This window comes from Vipera ursinii (assembly GCF_947247035.1).
Source record: "Vipera ursinii genome assembly, chromosome: 2".
NCBI lineage: Eukaryota > Metazoa > Chordata > Lepidosauria > Squamata > Viperidae > Vipera > Vipera ursinii.
In genome coordinates this window covers 224,023,198-224,043,050 of record NC_139513.1, presented here as the reverse complement: position 1 = coordinate 224,043,050, position 19,853 = coordinate 224,023,198, and the positions used below count along the sequence as shown (strand labels likewise).

General features: G+C 37.3%; 2 protein-coding genes and 1 long non-coding RNA gene across 5 annotated transcripts in view; 1 reads left to right on the top strand and 2 right to left on the bottom strand.

Moving 5' to 3' along the window:
- Positions 1 to 5,942, bottom strand: part of PUM3 (pumilio RNA binding family member 3) — a 31,621-nt gene extending 25,679 nt beyond the window's left edge. Inside the window, exons 1-5 of the mRNA XM_083353787.1 lie at positions 5,863 to 5,942; positions 4,019 to 4,107; positions 1,234 to 1,410; positions 688 to 823; positions 11 to 86 (exon numbers count right to left, since the gene is read on the bottom strand). Coding sequence (XP_083209913.1) covers positions 11 to 86; positions 688 to 823; positions 1,234 to 1,410; positions 4,019 to 4,097 — 468 coding nt within the window. The 5' untranslated portion in view covers positions 4,098 to 4,107; positions 5,863 to 5,942. The remainder of the gene's footprint in view (positions 1 to 10; positions 87 to 687; positions 824 to 1,233; positions 1,411 to 4,018; positions 4,108 to 5,862) is intronic.
- Positions 5,943 to 11,309: 5,367 nt separating this feature from the next.
- Positions 11,310 to 19,853, top strand: part of LOC310634309 — a 31,527-nt gene continuing 22,983 nt past the window's right edge. The window contains exons 1-2 of the long non-coding RNA XR_014491197.1: positions 11,310 to 11,514; positions 12,581 to 12,756. This is a non-coding gene — a long non-coding RNA (uncharacterized lncRNA). The remainder of the gene's footprint in view (positions 11,515 to 12,580; positions 12,757 to 19,853) is intronic.
- Positions 14,632 to 19,853, bottom strand: part of LOC310634301 (histone-arginine methyltransferase CARM1-like) — a gene marked incomplete at its 3' end in the record, with an annotated part of 78,775 nt that continues 73,553 nt past the window's right edge. For 2 of the 3 annotated variants that reach the window (XM_083352559.1, XM_083352561.1), the window contains exons 9-13: positions 18,576 to 18,661; positions 17,812 to 17,901; positions 17,130 to 17,267; positions 15,647 to 15,736; positions 14,632 to 15,142 (exon numbers count right to left, since the gene is read on the bottom strand). In XM_083352559.1, the coding sequence (XP_083208685.1) occupies positions 15,133 to 15,142; positions 15,647 to 15,736; positions 17,130 to 17,267; positions 17,812 to 17,901; positions 18,576 to 18,661 (414 nt within the window). Of the gene's footprint in view, positions 15,143 to 15,642; positions 15,737 to 17,129; positions 17,268 to 17,811; positions 17,902 to 18,575; positions 18,662 to 19,853 lie in introns of those variants that run through there. The other variant, XM_083352560.1, reaches the window with a different exon arrangement.

The following is a 19,853-nucleotide window of genomic DNA, read 5'->3' as shown; positions in this document are numbered from 1 at the left end:
TATTTCTTACATTTTTAATTTTTCCATGAAGTAACTCCTGAAGATCACCCAGTAGCTTCTTGCGTTTTTCCTTGTCACAGTTTTTTCTACAATTGAACCCAGGAGTAAAACAATAGTTTATTAATTTCATTTTGGCAGTTAAAACTGTTCTAATTATCTATTAGCAGTTAAACCTGTAATATTAAATACTGTCAGGACAAATGTATTTGCAACAGCACATGGATTAATTATTTTATTTATTTATTTATTTTATTGGATTTGTATACCGCCCTATTCCCATAGGACTCAGGGCGGTTTACAGGGCAGTTAAAACCATGAATACAAAAAATAAAAACAATTAAAACAAATTAAATTCAAGCCCCAAGAGTAAATCTAAAACCCAGTTAAATTAGATCAACTAGCAAACAATACTATTGCTGATTAACTTATGAGTTGAGCCTTTTGGGCATCAATATCTCCTTCTCCAAGATTTTTATAATTATCTATCTTATCTATCCATCCTAAAAGTCAAAATTATTACTTTATTTAGCACATCCAAACATCAATCAAGCCCTTAATTTTGCAGAGATGATCTTTGACTGTTCAGAAAGATCCTCTCTGCACAAGAACAAAGTAAATTTCTGCATGGAAGAAAAACAAAAATAGATGTTAAGTTACTCAATATACAAATGTATTAATTATGATTACCGCCGTAGAATTTCCCAAATCTGTTTGCCTTTAATAATTATGTCATAATTGGCCTTGTCAGTCAGCTGACGGTTCTGTTTTAGCTCCTTCTTTTTCTTCTTGATCTCATTCCACTTGGGCTTTTTAGGTTCTGAGCCTAATGATAAATAAATAAACCAATAAAACAAAATGTAGTTTTGAGGAGGCTAATATGTAGTGAATGCCATCTGTACTAATTAATATCACACCAAATGTTTAAAGTTATGTTTCTGGGTTCTCATCCAAGGTCTTCTCAAACTAATTTGGGTTCATTTTGCCCTAACTGTAATTTCAACAATAGTAGGTCTTGAAAAAACAACTAACTTTTAATTGAGGCATCTTCTGCTAAAACCTGCATGAACCGGACAGTGTTGAATCAAAGTATGAGTCTATCTAGTTTGATGTGATCTGGTTAGGAAGCAACAGAGGTTCATTACAGCCCTTCTACCCAAGGACCCTATTTAAAACTGCAGAACCACTGAAGGCCGTTAAGATTATCACATTTAACTTTTAGAAACACATTCTTACCTTCTGCATCATCTTGAAGCTTGCGCTTCCTGGAAACCTTCCCTGGGAGTTGCTTACTTTTCCAGTGTTTCACACCAGTTTTATCAGGTTTTTTACCTCCTTTTTCAGTTTTCTTAGATTTAAATTTGGGTTTGATATCTTCATTTTTTCCAATGGTTTTCTTTGGATGACCAGGATCTGTTTTTAATATTTTAGAGAAAGAGTTATACTTTAGAGAAAGAGGTATAAACTATTTGTTTATACCTATACGTATTATATTGTATTTATTCTTAACCTAGCTTTGACAATTCCTTTTCTCCAAGTATTTTCATCAACTGAAATTAAAATGCATTTTGTACAAATCAGATGGTTCATAAACATACTTAGATCATGAAAAAAACATCAGAAAAACCAGGTTACACAAGCATTTAAATTAATTTTCAAATAATAATGTGAGGACTCTAGAAAGAAGAACAGGTCTACAACATTTAGATATTACAAATGCCAACCTCGGCCAGTATATATGAAACAATTACTATGCAAATGATAACTATTAAATCTGCTATCAGTAGTAAAGGTAAATGACACACCCAGAAGCCCCAATCAATTATTTCTAATGGCAAATGGGGCTGGGAGTTGTAGTCCAGCAGGATCTGGAGGGATATAGATTTCCTACTCCTAAGTTGATGGATAAGATAAATAGTATACAGGAGTAAAAATTTGTTTGGGTTTTTATTCATATAGGTATTAAAAGGTAAAAGTAAAGGTTCCCCCGCACATGCGTGCTAGTCGTTTCCGACTCTAGGGGCCGGTGCTCATCTCCGTTTCAAAGCCGAAGAGCCAGAACCCACTGAGCCACCGCGTCCCTTATATAGGTATTAGCCACGTTTAAAAATGCAATTCTTATCTTAATTTTTTTTTAATCAAACTGTATATATTGTGATGACTTATGGAGGGAAAAATTAGTGAGCTTAAGGCAGCATCAAAGAGCCTTGGTGGAGCAGTGGGCTAATGCCTCCTTAAGTAACACCAGCTGCCTGCAATTAGTGCAGGTTCAAGTCCCACCAGGCTTAAGGTTGACTCAGCCTTCCATCCTTCCGAGGTAGGTAAAATGAGGACCCAGATTGTTGGGGGCAATAAGCTGACTTTGTAAAATGCCGCTTGGGGGGCCCCAAAAGCCCTAATAAGCTGGCATATACATAGAATGAAGGCTATTGCTAAGCACATTGATTTGTGCTTCTTAGATTGTAAGCCGCCCTGAGTCTTCGGAGAAGGGCGGGATATAAATGGGATAAAAAAAAATCACAAAAAGTGGAACCAACAACTGTGACAGAACGAAGAGTCAGCAAGTGGACTAGCTTTTCAGTAATACCTCTCTGGACAAGGAGAGGGCTTCAGATTCCCCCTTAAGGGCTCCGGACAGCTGTTCCTTGTGAGGAGGCCACAAGATAATGGTCTCCAGTGGGTTTAGAGCTCTGGGAGACAAAGGAATAATCATTTTCTAAACCATGATTGGAACCTTTGAAAGCATACTAAATTTGGATATTTCGTTTTTTAATCACTTGAAGAAATTTCTTGTTAGTTGCTTTTCAGCTATTAGAAATTTTTGTATTTGAAACTTTGATAGCAGTGAGTTTTCTTCAAACCTTAACAACAACAAAAAGGTTTTAACCAGAAGTTTAACATTTTTTTTTAAATAAACAGCAAAAGGGTGATTAAAATTTTGATTTTAGAAAGTCAAGATAAAGTTGAAATAAAATTTTGGAATTATTAAGAATCCTTACTATGGGGAAATGCTTTTGCTTTGGACTTTAAAAAAACAATAGGATTACAATTGAGTTCACAACTGAAGGAGAAGAAAGAACAAACTCAGTTTATAATTATAGAATGAAGCAAAATAGCTTAACATTGGACATATTAAAGCATATTTTTAAACAATGGACTCAACTTAATTTTTAGAGTGTCAACAATGATATCAGTCTCTGCGGAGAGACGATGTTAAAAAGGCATCATAGAAGAGGAACAGGTTTTATCTGAGATTGGGACTGAGTTGAAAGTGGATTTACAAATTACATGCTACAAGAATTACATGGAAAAAGATGTTGCACCAGACATATAAAAGAAACCGGTTGTTGTGTTAATAATTAGAAGGGATATACAAATGATAAACTACAAGTGATCTGGATAAATTTCCAAATATTGGATTTACAAAAGAGGCTTGTTAGTTTTGAAAAATTTCATGAGAAGGAACAAAAGAAAAAGAAAATAAATCAACTTTGGATTAAACATTAAAATTGTTAGAAGTAATAGGAAGGAATGTAAAGCTGTTTATTTGATCAAGATTAAAATAAACATGTTATCTCTGGATTTTGCTGACACCAGAACTGAAATGACAATGCTATAAGAATTTATTTATAGACAAAAGATGGTATATGAGAAGAAGAAATCATTTGTTGCATTTTAAGAGGTTACTAAAATTGTTTATAACTATTGAGATGAATGTGGGAAATCAATTCTTTTTATTTCTGTTACTTTCTACTTTCTTTTTACTCAATCTTTTTTCAGTTTGTATTCATGTTTACTGTAATTATAAATTTTAATAATTAAAATATATACTGTCTTTTTTATTTGTGTGCATGCATGCATGCCTATTTGTAAAAGCCTAACAAAAGTACCTCTTTATACCAGTTCAAATCACATTTGCTATATTTTATCAGTTTACATATTAAACCAATTACTTATTAGACACAATGTACCGTCTATGTGAGATTTAGAAAATGTGTATCTTGTAATATATTTATCTCACCATTATTCTTTGTAAGCTTCTTTTTACCACGCCCGGGGGTTTTTCTACCTTTGCCAATAAATTTCCTTTTGGTGTCCATTAATTTATTACTGCAAAACAGAAAATTATCATGACTGCTTCCAGTATCCCATTCCTCATAAATATGCAATTCAAATCTGCAGAAGCTTTACAAATCAACTTTTTCCACTCTGAAATATGACAGCTATATTGTTACAAGCCCATAACTTTCAATATTGCAGTTATTTAAATATCTTTGAATTTTTAAGACATTTAAAAGTATAGTAAAAAGACTGCAACAGGCAAAAAAAGACAATGATAAATTTGACATTTCATCTTTGATTTTTTTATTACCTTTTGTGAGGTTGCAAGTAGCTGTCAGTTTATTAAAGATAAAATAATTGGAGATTAGCATAAAATTTTAAGAAAAATATAAATACTAATCACATCACATCAATGTGGCTGGGAATTTAGCAGTCTATAAAGAAAAATATTAAAAGTAATCTAGAAAAAAATAGCCCCACAGTTGCACACAAACTCCTCTATCAGAATCCATCAAAAACTTTTACCATGGTCGGGAATATATTTTCAAATCATCATTTGGTATTTTAACTGGTACAAAACTGCATTATACCACTATTATGACAGAGGTATACACAGGATTATTGTTTTAAATATTTTTATTATGTAGCAAATACCATACAGATGCACAGGAAGGGATACCTAAGGTTAAAACTGCATATAAGCCCCAAGGCCCTTCATAGGAACGCCAGACTTTTTTCAATTCACCTTCTCTAAGCCTCCCAAAAGATTCCTGCACCATGATTGTGGATAATTTCATGTTGTTTGCCTCAGAAGGTTAATCCTATTATTAATTTTTATCCCACCTTTATTACTTTATAAGAAACTCAAGGCGGCAAACATTTGTAATACTCCTTCCTACTCCTCTTTTAAACCACAGAAACAACCTGTGAGGTGGGTTGGGCTGAGTGAGTGAGTGACTGGCCCAAAGACACCCACCTGGCTTTCATTCCTGAGGCAGGATTAGAACTCACCGTCTCCTGGTTTCCAGCCTGGTGGCTTAAACCACTCCGCCAAGCTGGCTCTCTAAGATAACTTATTGATTATGATAATAAGATCATTTCAGGATGGGTTGGATTAGAAGGGTTTGGATCCACTATTCTTTCTGTAATAAAAGCTTGCCTTCCATCAATCCATCAAGCCTTTTTTTATATGCGACCATTTTTCGACCAGGGTTACTTTTACGATGAACAGTTCACCTTTTATATCACACAGTGTCTGAGAAACTGCATCACAGCGTTAGGAGGATGAATTAGAGCTGAAAGCCCAGCCAGGCAACCTCCACTGACCCCGCTAATGGGAGATTATGGGAATTATAGTCTCCAGGCCAGTGCTCAAGTCCCTCTCGCCTCGTGGGTAGCCACAAGAAGGGAAACAACTCCCCTACCACATGCCTCCCCCAAAGGCAGACCCACTGACTTCCCACAGAGGAGAGATGTAGCAGCAAACGGACTACAATTCTCATAAGCAGTAAACAACCGATTAAGGCAGGGGTCTTCAAACTCGGCCCTTTTAGGACTCGTGGACTTCAACTCCCAGAATTCCTCAGCCAGACAAGCTGGCTGAGGAATTCTGGGAGTTGAAGTCCACAAGTCATAAAAGGGCCAAGTTTGAAGAACCCTGGATTAAGGGGAGCGCAAGAGGGCAGCGCGACAATGCAGGCCGAGGAAAAAGCCCATCGGACGCGAAGGTACGACTCAAAGACCCTCGCTTGAGCTCCCTAAACAACTAAACCGTCATCGCCTGCCTCACGCAGGAAGACTCACCGGCCGCACGTGTCCCCTTCCTTCCGAGACTTCCTCTCTTGCCTTCGCTGCTTCCGGTACAAGGCCGTCGATCCTGCTTGACGGGCAACTGCCGTTCGCGACAGTGTCACAAAAGCGCGGCCGTAAAGCAAGCCGGAGAAATCCCCAGCCGGCGGAACCGAAGAATCTAAAAGCGGCTCTTCCGGTTCCCAACTGAACCATGCCGGCGGACAGAACACCATGGAGATTGAATGGTAGAGTGGCTCTGCATAAGGCACCTCCGGTCTTGTGCTTCCCGCTGCAGTGTCCCAATAGAAACCGAAAGCAACGACTGGTAACTAAGTTGGTTTGTTTCAGTGGCATCGAAGCGGCCGTCGCCCGTTGATATGTTGCTCAACCTCAATGCTCCTCCTGAAGAAAAGGTGTGCTTCTTAATCCTGCAATCTGGGTAGTGAAATATTGAAGTCCAACCTCTGCGAAGGACACCGGGTTGAGAAAAGCTGGATTAACATTGCCATGGAAGTCCGATCTCTGTGTTTATTTATACATCCCACCTTTCCTTTAGGAGTTTGTGAGGGTACAAAGCGCTGTTTCCTCCTCCTCTTCTTCCCATACCACCGACCAATGAGTAGATTGAGCTCATAAAAGGAAAAAATAGGTCCCTGCATTTAAGCATCATTATTGAGTTGTAAATCATTATCAGTCTGAGCCCCCATTTGAAGAATGGTGGTCATACTCGGGGGAGGTAATGCCTACCTCCTGCTCTGCATTATGAAGCGAGAGATCCTCAAATATTTTTATTTATTTATTTTATTTTAATTCCATTTATATCCCGCCCTTCTCCGAAGACTCAGGGCGGCTTACAAGCTTAGCAGTAGCCTTCATTCTATGTATATGCCTGCTTATTAGGGCTTTCGTCCCCCCCCCCCAGCGGCATTATTACAAAGTCAGCTTAATTGCCCCCAATTGTCCTCATTTTACCTACCTAGGAAGGATGGAAGGCTGAGTAAACCTTGAGCCTGGTGGGATGCGAACTTGCACTAATTGCAGGCAGCTGGTGTTACTTAAGGAGGCATTAGCCCACTGCTCCACCAAGGCTCCACACTTCTCAGTCTGAATCCCCTTAATGAATAAATGCATAGGTGCTGTTAGATGGAAGGCTTGCAGGGCATCAATTTAAAAGGCATGCCACAGTGTTTTGTGTAATAAGAGCAGCAATGAAAGGGGCTGGTTAGAGATTATTAAAATAGAAGTGAGGTCTATATGAATGAATGAAACTTTTTTTGTGAGCCTCAGCAATCAGACTATTGTTTAGATGGCTTTGTTACAGAGTTTTTTAAAATTTATGTTTTGGATTTCTGTGTTGCTGCTTTTTAATGTCTTATTAGTTGCCCAGGGTTGTGAGATGAGATGGGAGGCCATCTAAATTGTTAAATACAATCCAAAAGCAGGAAGGATTGGAGAACAATTTTTCAAACTGCATAAACCAAATCAACATTTTCTCTAGCAACAAGACTTCAATTTCAATTTTGTCACAACTTTGTATATTTCTTCCCCCCCCCCCCGAGAAAGAAATATTTAAAGAATATTAAAAGGCAGAATATATTTCCCCCAAAGAATCTTAAAAGCAGAAAAGCAGGCCCAGTTTTTCTTAATAGCCCCCAATAGAAACTCAAGAAACCACCTTTTAGAAATGCAAATGTGATAATCCTATTCAGAAAGGTTGTGTTGTAGAAAGAAGAGACTCACGCCAGCTCTTCAGGAAAGGAAAGGTTTATTGCGCAGGTTCAGAGGGCTTAAACAAAGCAAAGGGTCTGAACCCCGAGGGGTGTACAAACAGACATATTTATACCCCCCTATTTCCCGGTTGTACATTGTTCCTTACATGGTTAAACTTTACACATTCTTATCAGAAGACAGTTTGCATAAGACAGTTTTAGGGGAATACGTGCATTTTTTTATTACATTTATATCCTGCCCTTCTCCGAAGACTCAGGGCGGCTTACAAGCTTAGCAGTAGCCTTCATTCTATGTATATGACTACCTTGATCACTTAAGGACAGGAATATATTTCTTTACACAATGACTTTAGCACGCTTCCTCTTTAGTTGGACCCAGGAAGCTAGAAGTTTATGAGATAGAAAGACAAGACCCCTAAAATTTACATACCCCACCCAAACTCATGACCTTTAGGACATAATAGGATTAACCTGTCACCATCAGAATACCAGAAAGGCACACTGAAGTTCAGGTAAAAGTTCATGCCACAGGAATAGGAAACAACTTCAAAAGCCCAAGAAGGTATAAAAACCTACCACTCCCTACTACATGTGGTCAGCTTTGCCAGTCTCCTTTCTGTCTGTGTTCTGCTCTTCAATAAACTACTGCTTTCTAAAGCAGTCTCCATTTTGTTTATTCCTGGCTTGGACTGGACCCTGATGAAGATTTTTCTTTTAACATAGATGAAGTGATTGTGATTGATGTGACTGTGATCCTAAATTATTTTTAGAAATACTAAGATTCTTCTAGCTGCCAATCCACAGAGCTGTAGAAGCCATGGGTATAAAGAGGGAAATTTTCTATGACCTAGGTCAAGATTATCACAATTTTTCTTATACAGTTCATGCCTTTCATGGCTGTATAACAATCTGAAATTAGCAGATGTGGTCTTCGATAAAAAAAGGCCACTCTTTGAATTATGTTATATTATGGAGCCATTGGAGATCCACAAACCCTACCAGACATAGGTATGCGATGGTGATAGGTATCCTAGTTATTACTGTAACACTGTTGCCACTTCTAATGTGGTCCAGTGGTTTTTTTTTTCCCCTTCAGTGCCATCTAGTGCTGGCCTTGTCTAGACTGAAAGGATAAATTAGCAAATTGGTTCCTTTGTGTGCTTGAAAACCATGCTGTAGAGATGCTCTTTACTAACTTTTCAAGTCCTTGACACAGAAAAACTTTGAATGCTTCTAAATATATACCAATTGGAAAAAGATGTTGTATTTATGAAAGTCAAGCTAAAGAGTATAGGTGACCAAATAAGTGCATGATTTAATTTGAAGTCTCATCTTAGTTTTTTATGCCATTTTATGTTGAATTAAAAGCATAGCACCACCAGATGGCACTAACATTTAAAGCAAAGTTACGCTTGTATTTGCCTGAAGAATTAACCACTGCAGTGAATAACACTTGCAAAGATTAAATCATGCACACCATTAATACATGTGTTAGCCTTTAAAAGTTTTTGCTGTCTGATCATCAGCTTCACTCTGCTTAATTTCCTTCCTGTATCTCCCACATGTTCTTCCCATTATAACAAATTCAGGCTAGCCTGCTGTACAGAGAAGTCCCAATGCAGTCTGTCAGATTTTAAGTGAATTTATATTATCCTTACAGGAGCAGTAATAACTTCCATTATAGCATACCACCCCTGGGAGACATCGTGGAAGAAAGGAACTATTTGATTGATTCTATAGCTAAGTGTGATATATTGTTGCACAGTGGTAAGCTCTTGACTGCAAAAAGTCTTGCTTTACTATCATCAAGGCCCACTTAAACTTTTTAAAAAGGCCAGATGTACCAATTTTGGGTGTCATTTCCAATGCAGTATAGGAAGAATTTTTTGGTGAACAACGATTTTCTGGCATTGTAAAGAGATCGGTAATGGGATAAACAAACATTCCTAGCCTTCTTAAAGTTGCATGAATTGTTGTCCCCATCAGTTTGCTAAGCAGAAGAAGCAAACAATGTGGTTTGATAGTAATGTGATGCAACCTTATGTTGTGTTAAAGTGTAAATTAGATATGGCCCCTTTAATAGAACATTTGATGCATAAGGTGAACATGGCCAGCCTAAGACATTTTGCTGCCTGGGAAGGCACTGTTTTTCCAAGTCATTGAAGCTGGCCAGGGTTAATACAAACCCAGAATGAGGTAGTGTCCTCCATCAACCCAAGCCTGTAGAATGGTTTAGGGAGCTAAAAGTATGCTGTGTGGTCTGGTCAATGGGTGGAAATGTTTGGGAAGTCCAGAAGGAAAAGCTGGAGGACTGTCCTGCTGCCATGTAATGGAATAACTGGAGGCAGTGAACCCTGCCTAGTTGGATGGGCTGCAGAATTCCATAACTTTCAGAAATACATTTGGTTTAGGATAATGCAAAATAATAGTTTTTAATGCAACAAACACAGCTTCCCTGAAGAAGCCATACGGGTTTTCAACTGAAATTTGTTATGGACTACAAACAGATAAATGCAATGAAAATACCATGTTCAGTCAAGATTGACTTTATGAAAAATGTTATAAATAGGAAGAAGGTAAAGGATGTTTCACATGAACAGTGTTCCTATTCAATGTGCAAAGCTTGCAGCTGAGATGACAAAAGAAATCAGGGTTTTAGGGTTAAAAAGTAGTAGGAAAGGAAGAATTGGAAAAGTTAATTGCATTCTGTGTATAGTGAATAGCTCCAATTGGATCATTCAGTGAATCTTATTCTCAAAGTGTTTGCAGGACTACAGTTAGAATCAAAGGAAATTCAAACAAGTTAGGAAGATAGATATTAATACTCCTATTTGTAATATCACATTCTGCAGCCTGCAGATCTCAGCTTCTTCAGCTTGATGCAAATACTCAGAGATCCTTTCACCTTCTGCTTATTTGAAAATAGATTTTTCAGTGAAATGGAAAACCGTTTTGAAAATGATAGGAGATTCAAACCTAATTTGCAGTTTGGAATTGGAGTCTAAAATAGCAAGCAAGCACTGACTATTCATAACTACTCTTTGGATAATGTTTATTGTTTCAATTAGAAACAATTGCTTTATCATAATATGCTATTTTTATTGTAGAATTAATTGTAATGGTTTAGGGAAATAACTGCAGTTGCTATAAATAAATATTTATTTAGAGTCCCCACCCTTTCAGTGTTGCTGATTAGTTTCTTTTGATAAATATAATCCATAGCTCTGTGGGAAGTCAGCCCCCCCAGAGAAGGAAATATTAAAAGGGCAGAATATTATATTTCCTCAAAGAATCTTAAAGAGGCAGAAAAACATGCCCAGTTTTTCTTAATAGCCCCAACTCTCCCTCCCCCAAGCAGAAACCAGCTCTGTAGAAATGCAGATGTGGTAATCCATTCAGGAAGGTTGGAGGCCCCCAGCTAGAATCTTAGGAAGACAAAGACACCTAAAATCTACATACCCCACCCGAACTCTAAGACAGGACATAATAGGATTAACCAGTGGTGGGATTCAGCCAGTTCGCACCACTTCGGCAGAACTGGTAGCTAATTTTTTGTTGCCCATGCCTAGAATGGACTTCCGGAAGCGGCATCCACACAGAGAACCGGTTGTTCACATATTTGAATCCCAGCACTGGGATTAACCCACAGATGCCAAAGGGGCACACTCAGACTCAGGTCAAAAGTACGTGACACAGGAAATACAAAGCCTCAAACAGGAACAGGAAACAACCTCAAGAGCCCCAGAGAATATAAAAACCCACTCCGTACTACATGTGCTCTCTCTTTTCTTCCAGAGCCATCTTTCTGTCTGGCTCTCCTCTTCAATAAACTGCAACCTTCTTTCTAAAGCAGTCGCCATGTTGTTTATTCCTGGCTTGGACTGAACCATGAGGAAGACTTTTCCTTCAACATCGCCTTAGCAAGCATTTCAAGGTAAAGTAGCTCTCAGTTTATAAGCTACTTTTTACAACATTTTAACAAAGGAAAAATGAAAAAAAATAATGGATTGTTCATCTTGCTATAATAAACAAGGTAAAAAGGTTTATGTTAACACAGGACCGGTCAAAGCTGTATTATTTTTCGCTTGTCAAACAAGATGTCATGTTGTTACATTAGATCATTTCTTGCTTCTTTCTTAAAGACATTGAAGATCTGTGAATGCCTAACATATTTGGTTAAATTACACTGAAAAGTGAAGTCATACATTCCTGCCTTCAATGAATCCCCAATCATATATTGGGTTACATTGAAAACAGTGCTAGATTAAGGGAATAAATGGGAAGATTCAGCAGGCTTCTCATATTTTCCTCCATCAATTCTTTATTTAAGAAGAAAGCAATATGACCCATACATATTAACAGACATTTATACGTTTTTGTTGTAATTTTTTTTTACCAATTTATCATCTAGGAACACAGATACGAATCTATGTGTAACATACTATCCTGAAATTTTGTAGAGCAGGTGTGTCCAACCTTTTGGCTTTCCTGGCCTGCGTTGAATAAAGAGGAATTGTCTTGGACCACATATTTTATAGTCTAGTTAAGGTATATAAATCACAAAATAATGTTAAAAGTTTACAGTCTTGTGTGGCTGCATTGCTAGCTGTCAAGGGCCGCATGTGGTTTGTGGGCCGGACACAACTAATGTAGAAAGACTAATTAAATCCTAATTGTAAAGAAATATATGCCTGTCTGTCTGTCTCTCTGCAGTTAACTGGCTTGAAATAAATTAAGCTATGTCTTTTAGTTTAGTAACCATGTTAAACCCAATAGGTTAGGAAGGTTAATGTAGGACTTCTTACAGTATCTGCTTCATAGGATTGTATTGGGGGCGAAAATTTGAGTTTTCCAAAACTTAAGATGCAACAACAGAAAGAGTAATTGATTAGGTCGCTGTGGTGCTGAAATACTAGCTGTGATTTGACAGAGGATCGATTATGCTTTGCTCCAGCAGCAATGAGCATCCTTCTCTCATTTACTTTTCAATCTTCCCTTAGAAAGGGAACAATCTTACCCGAGGAATTGTCTCACACCAATGGGATTAGCCCATCCCACCTAAGCCAGCAGAAGAGGCACGTTGTGGACCCTGTTGATTAAGGAACTTTGGCTGGTGCAGTCCAGAAGAAACTTTTATGTTGTGGCTCCCACTCTCTGGAACCTCATGCTCCCCAAGGTGAGATTGGTAACCACCCTTTTGACTTTCTGAAAGGATGTGAAAATATGGCTTTACCAGATGACATAGGGCCCCAATGAGGGCGTGGCATCCTGGCGTGGTTGATGGATTAAACATGACCCACCTCTTCCTTGTGTGCACTTGTTCTCTTCCTCTCCATCTTGATCAATTTAATTTTAACCAAATTTTAAATTTCTGATCTCTATTTATTATCTTAATGTTTTACATGATATTTTTATTGAATGCCTGTATTCTAAGTAGAGTTGCCTTTGGCGAGATGAATGGCTTTAAGTTTAATTTTTTTTAAAAAAGGAGCAGAGCAAATTTAATTGCTGGAATTGAACAACACCTTATTCATGATACTGGTAGATGACTTCATGTCTCTTAGTCAATTTTTCCAGCTTTTTGCATACTTCTCTCTTTTTGAAGCTCTAAACAATCCCTAGTAAAGTCCTAAAGAATGATTCCACATCGAATAGAACTTCATAATTAAATACTTCAGGTTGCATCCATTTTGACATAAAACTTGACCAATTAAATGACCAACTAGAAACTCCAAATGAAAGTAGGAGGACTGGGGAAGGGTGGTGGTGATGGTGATTGTAATAAATTTTTGAAAATCACTCTGTTAAAATCTATATTTTACATATATTTTGTATATATTTACATAGCATGTACAAATGGATGCAGAGGTTATATCAGTGATGGCAAACCTTTTAGAGACCGAGTGTCCAAACTGCAACCCAAAACCCACTTATGTATTGTTGGTTGCCGGGTGGGCATGGCCAATTGGGTGGGCGTGGCCCACTGGGTGGGCATTGCTGTGGTGGTAACGGCAGATTGGGTGGGACTAAAAAGTTCCATCAATCAATTCCAACTTTGCGAGATCTTTTTTTTTCCCCACGAGAAGTTGAATTTTTTTTAATTTTAACTGCATTTATATCGCGCCCTTCTCCGAAGACTCAGGGCGGCTTTACAAACTTAGCAGTAGCCTTCATTCTATGTATATGCCTGCTTATTAGGGCTTTCACACACACACCCCAAGCGGCATTATTACAAAGTCAGCTTATTGCCCCCAACAATCTGAGTCCTCATTTTACTTACCTCGGAAGGATGGAAGGCTGAGTCAACCTTGAGCCTGGTGGGATGCGAACCTGCACTAATTGCAGGCAGCTGGTGTTACTTAAGGAGGCATTAGCCCACTGCTCCACCAAGGCATTTGATTGACTGAACCTTTTCTCTCTCTTTTTGCACACAGCAGCGGAGGCCTAAGGCAAAAAAAAGTTTTCTAAAACCCAGCTGAAGGCCTAGGCCTGGGGCGATGGCGTGTGTGCCCACAGAGAGGGCTCTGCGTGCCACTTGTGGCACACGTGCTATAGGTTCGACACCACGGGGTTATATGCTCTTCAATCTAGTTTATTTTAAGATTTTAAGAAGACTGGATTGTTGAGTGACTCACATGAGTTGTTTTTCCCCCCAACCATTAATATTGTTAAAGGTTGGTGACATCCATCAAGTAAGTACTCCAATGCTATTTGCTACAAGGTAGTTAATTATTTATTATTGGCTAGCTGGAAATAAACTCTAGATATTTAAATGTTTCAATATTTAAATTACATTGCCAGTACTAAAACAGACTGAAGTATAATCTTAGCTTTTTGTTCATATTATTCCCATATATCCTATATAGAGAAAGAGATATGAGGTAGGTTATGTTAAAAATATTTCAGGGAAAGGAATAAAAGTGAAAGGGGTGTCAGCTTTACAAAGAGAAACCAAATACAATCTCCTGTAGCAATACAACTTGTTAGTTGGAACAAACAGAATAACTGTCCCAAAAATGGTTTTTCTAAAAGGCAACTAGACGTTCTTGGTTTTTCCTTTGAAAACGTTTTGCTTCTCGTTCAAGAAGTGAAATGTTTTCAAAGGAAAAAAACCAAGAAAGTGCAGCTGCCTTTTTGAAAAAGCACCTTCAGGACAACCATGACCTGGATGATTGAGAATCTCCATAGACAAACAGAACAATTCCCGAAAAGCAACATGGGACTAACATTTCAAATTTATACCTTACATATTTACTTGTTCCTGCTGATTCCACCATAAGAAATTTCAAAGTAAAAGTGCTACGTCAACCAAGTATCATTTATTCATTACAGCGGATTACAGTTCCAAACAGATGTGTTTAAAGGCTGGAGATATACATCTGAAAAAATAGTTTTCACAAATATTATACAATTTGTAGAAAATATTTTTTTAATACGTACATACAGGTTTCACAGAAGCAGCAATGCCAATATGTTCGTATTTAACTGTTCATAGACTGCTTGGTTTGTTTATAATCCTGGCTGTTCTTCCAGCAGGTTAGCTTCATCAAATCTAAGCATATCTATAAAGATGTTTTAAAAAGTAAAAGTTGGATGATGCATACAAGATGTTTCAGCAGATAGAATTTGCACAATGAAAGCTCTATCTGGATGCATGCAATGACATAATGAAAGCCACATGCCTTCATTTATTTTCATTAAAATCACCACATGGCCATAAATCTAATTTGTATCATAGCGTGGCCATATCATCACATTCACAATTTTGATCACACACGAAGATATTATGAGAAAACTGGAAATTAAGGGGTATCCAACATTGCATCAAACCGAGTGGATGAAACAAAGTATGAAAATTTGAAAAGTGTGTGTGTGTGTGTGTGAGAGAGAGTCCCACTGTGGTCACTTATAGATAGCAAAAATTTATGTTCTGGGTTCAGCGCTAACAAGCAATGTTTCTCCTTCCTGACAAGAGACAGCATTAGATGTTTACTTATAAATTCTAAAATAGAAATCATTTTTCAAGGCAGCAATTACTATGAATCAAAGCTCAAGGCGCTGCTTACCTAAAGAACGGATTCTTTAAATCAAGCACATTGCCTGATTTAAAGCCTGTCTCGTCCACTATGGCAACAATCTGGATGTCATAACTCTGCCTGTGTCATAAATAGGAAATACAGTATAATGTAAGCAATTGGATATATAATCTTTATTGAACAATAAATGGGCCGATACTATTGTTTTGATTATCTGATCCTAGAATGAAATTACTGTTTTGTACACACATTCTCCAGAATGTTTTCTCTTAAAAATGTATTATGCAGTACTGAATTTGGGAGTGGGGGCTTTCCAGTGCAGATACAAAAGAAACACTGGAGTTCTGTCATGGGTTTATGTCATTGCAAAAACAAAGAAACTGAATTTAGGAATTACCGTAATGTAGCTGTGAGGGGTCCTTGGTGCACTCTGAGCTTGCTTGTTTTCTTGCCCATAACATCATTAGTGACAGCAAACCCCACTCCTTACTAGCCCTGATGATGTTGTCTAATTTGGGTAATGAAACATCTGCAAGAGAACAAGCAAGCTCAGAGTACTAAGGACCCCTCATTTCAATCCTGAGCTACAAATACGTATTCTCTTTTATTAGTAATATAGCTGCATTTATCTTCATAATGCATATTTTTGAGACACTTCAGAAGCAATTTTTTAAAGAATGAGCGCACACATCATTAATGCATAATATTAACAGTAATGTTGTAAATAATGCTAAGCTAAAGCTGAACTATTACAAGTTAAGTCCCTTTGGTAGAAGTAGTCCTTGACTTACAATTGTTTATTTAACTAAAATTGAAGTTATGGCAGCTTCAGAAAAAGTGACTTATGATCCATCCTTAAAGTTATGATAGGTGCATCACTCCTGCAGTCACGAAATTGGAATTCTAACTATATTTGAAGTGGTCTTGGGTGTCTATTCCAAATGGAAAGACAGAATATGGAAGACAGACAATGGATACAGAAAGTCTACACACCTGTTAAAAAAGCCAAGTGTTTGAGATGTAGAAAAAAACAGACCAAAATAAATGACTTCAGATTTTTTTCCATCTTTAATATAAGCTATACAATTCAGTTGAAAAACATACTAATCTTTCAGGTGGAAAAAGAAAAGTACAATAACACTGGTTCTTTAGAAGTCATTATGCCTTCCACGGCAGCCATTTTGTGAATGGGCAAAAGCCCTTCAGGCAACCATTGGGCAAGAGCACTCATAGACGTCTTCAGATGTGCCCCACCAGCCCCCCAAAATCTGGAGATTCTGGACATGCACAATGACTAACTACTAGTGAACTGTATTAATATGCAGGTTCTGGTTCTTATTAATATTTTTTTTTGCAGGTCTTGCTAGCATTTTTTCCAGCTAAAAAATGGTTCTGCCAGTGTTAAAAGGAAACAACTAATGTTATTCCACTAAAAATAGTTACTCCACCAGACATTATGTGAGACAGCTGGACAGCATTAACCTATCATGCACCATGAAAGAAATCTGCTTACCGTTTGTTTGCTACAAATAAGACCTCGCCTGAAAGTGTCTCCCCTTCTTTGGCAAAGAGAGGAGTTTGGAAAAGGCAGCGAACTTGATACCAATGGGTCAGAGGCTCGGTTGGAGCAGTGGAGAGCCAAACTGTTACCCTTAACATGAGAAAATCAATGGGAGAAGAAATGGAAATTAAAGTTGCAATGCAGCAATTTTCTGAATGCTGAGAGAGAGAGAGAGAGAGAGAGAGAATAGCACAGTTAAGGAACTTCCCCTTAATAGAAAAAGTTACGAGTTCCCAGAAAGAGTGCTTTCTTCAGCAGAGGATTTATGCTCTATAAATATATGCTCTAAAAATATACCCTAAAATGACAAAACAGTCTTAAGAGTCTGGTAACACATTGGAGTATAAGCTTCTGAAGATGGGAGCTTTTGCCTACAAAAGCATAGGCTGCTATAATGTTGGTCAATCCTGAAGGTGCAGCAAGATTCCTAGTCTATTTCATTGCCATGGACTTTGGCGTCTTTTCTTTCCTCCTATCTGTCTTATAAAGTGCTAATTTCTGGGGTGACATCCTAGATCCAGTCAGGATGTGATTTGTTTTTGATTCACCACATTCTCTAAAACAGACTCAATTAGTATTTTATTTTTGATTTGGCCAACTCAATCAATATTAGAAAGAAGGAAAAAATACATACATTGAGCCAACAAATGCCACATCAAACCAAAATGCCAAGCCATGAATTAATCCAGATTGCATCATTTGAAACACAAAGGGGATTTCCACTCTACAGAAGGAAATAAGAAAAGATTACGGTAATAACATAATTAGAAAAATGCTATTAAAAATATGAAAGTGTCATGAAAATCAGCTGTCAAGTTTCCGACATATGGGCTTTTCAATCCTTAAAAACATTTGATCAGAAATCAGATTAAATGGATTTTCATCCAAGGAATTGTATCTAAAATAATAGCTTTTCTAAATGAAATATTTACTGAGCATATTTACTAAATTTAGCACCATGCAGTCCTTAATACAAAATGACTGCAGCCCAAAGGCAAAGAAAAATAATTTATTTCAATTGAGGCCATCAACACTCACAGATAAAAAATTTCCTAGGTTCATTTGTACTCTCATTGCAAGACCAAATTCTGTGTTTCAAGAACACATTTTATAAGCAACATCTGAATGCAATGAGTGGCTGTAACTTTTCTTATCCAATTATCTAAGACTTGTCTAACTTGGATGGCATACAATAAAATGCCAATCCACATGGGTTGGGTCACTTTATACTAAATTACCTTCCACTCTAAATACTATGTTTATTTTAGTAGAATATTTTTTTCTTCCGTTCAATTGTGTCCAATTCTTGCAGTGAGTAGCTTGCTAATAAAGTGAAAACTATACCAACAAATAGTGGTTTAAAATGGAATGGTGTGAAATAGTATGATAGACTCTTACCTATGCAAATCTTCCTCTTCTGCTTCTAGAAAACTAACAGTGTATTTCACAGTCCGGGCCATCAAAATTCTAATGTCAAATGTGTCCTGCAAATAAAAATGGAAAATAAAGGACACATATTATGATCTAGAGTAGAATAGAAGAATAGAATAAAAATTTTATCACTTTAAATGTGCACTAAATCAGCATACATTAAAATGAAATTTATTTGCATTAAGCTCTCAAAAAAAATACCATTATGCATTTCCTCCCCACACACACATGACACAGAGAAACATCTCAGTCTAGTTGAAATGTATACATATACATGGCGGTGGGGGGAAGAATCCTGCAAATTTACAAGACGGCATATGGAACAAAGCTGTTACAGAATCTAGTAGTCCTGCTATAAATACTTCGAAATCTCCTCCCAGAGGGAAGCAATAGAAACAGACTGTGAAGTGGGTGTATGGTGTCTCTAACAATGCTTCAAGCTCTAAGCACATAGCGCATGTAAGCAGTGTCCTGAATAATGAGAAGCAAACTTCCTATAATCTCAGCTGTCCTTACTACTCTTTATGGACCTTCTATCTGAGGCACTGCTACCACCAAACCAAACAGTGATGCAGTTTGTTCAAACACTCAATCGTGCCTCTATAAAAAATGCCCAAGACACAAGGAGAAATATCTGCTCTCCTAGGCTTGACAACTAGGTCTAATAACTTACATATGAAATCCCAATGTTAAATCTAAAAATAAATAAATTTATTGAAATCTTGTAAAATCAGAGCTTGTGAAACATCAATGTTTTCACATGATTTTTCACAAGATTTTAAGATAGAATCTCAAGTTTTTATGAGATATTTGCATTTTTATGTGAGATTTTTACAGTATCTAATGGGACTAGGCAACATCTTAGTGGGTGTGCACGTGTGTAAGAAATAAATTGGCGGTAAGCTTAAGAATTCCTTCCTTGTATATATCACCAACTCATATTTGCAACAAAGAAGCCAAAGTAAATGTAAAACTTCCTTCAATCAAACTCAGTTCCTGTTTTCTTCTTTGGCAAATCATTCTGTTTTCTTAGTAGCATGGAATTTCTAATTTTCTGCCAATTTCTAATTTTTTTTTTACAATCCAGTCTAACCTACAGCTCTGATATTTCCTACAAATCTCTCATCCAAGTAATAACCCATCCAGGTAATTATCAAGCATGTAAAGCTTCATAAAAGAGGCAAAAACTATTTATTATTATATAATAGAAATGGGCACATTGCAATGAAACAAATAGCAGCTCCA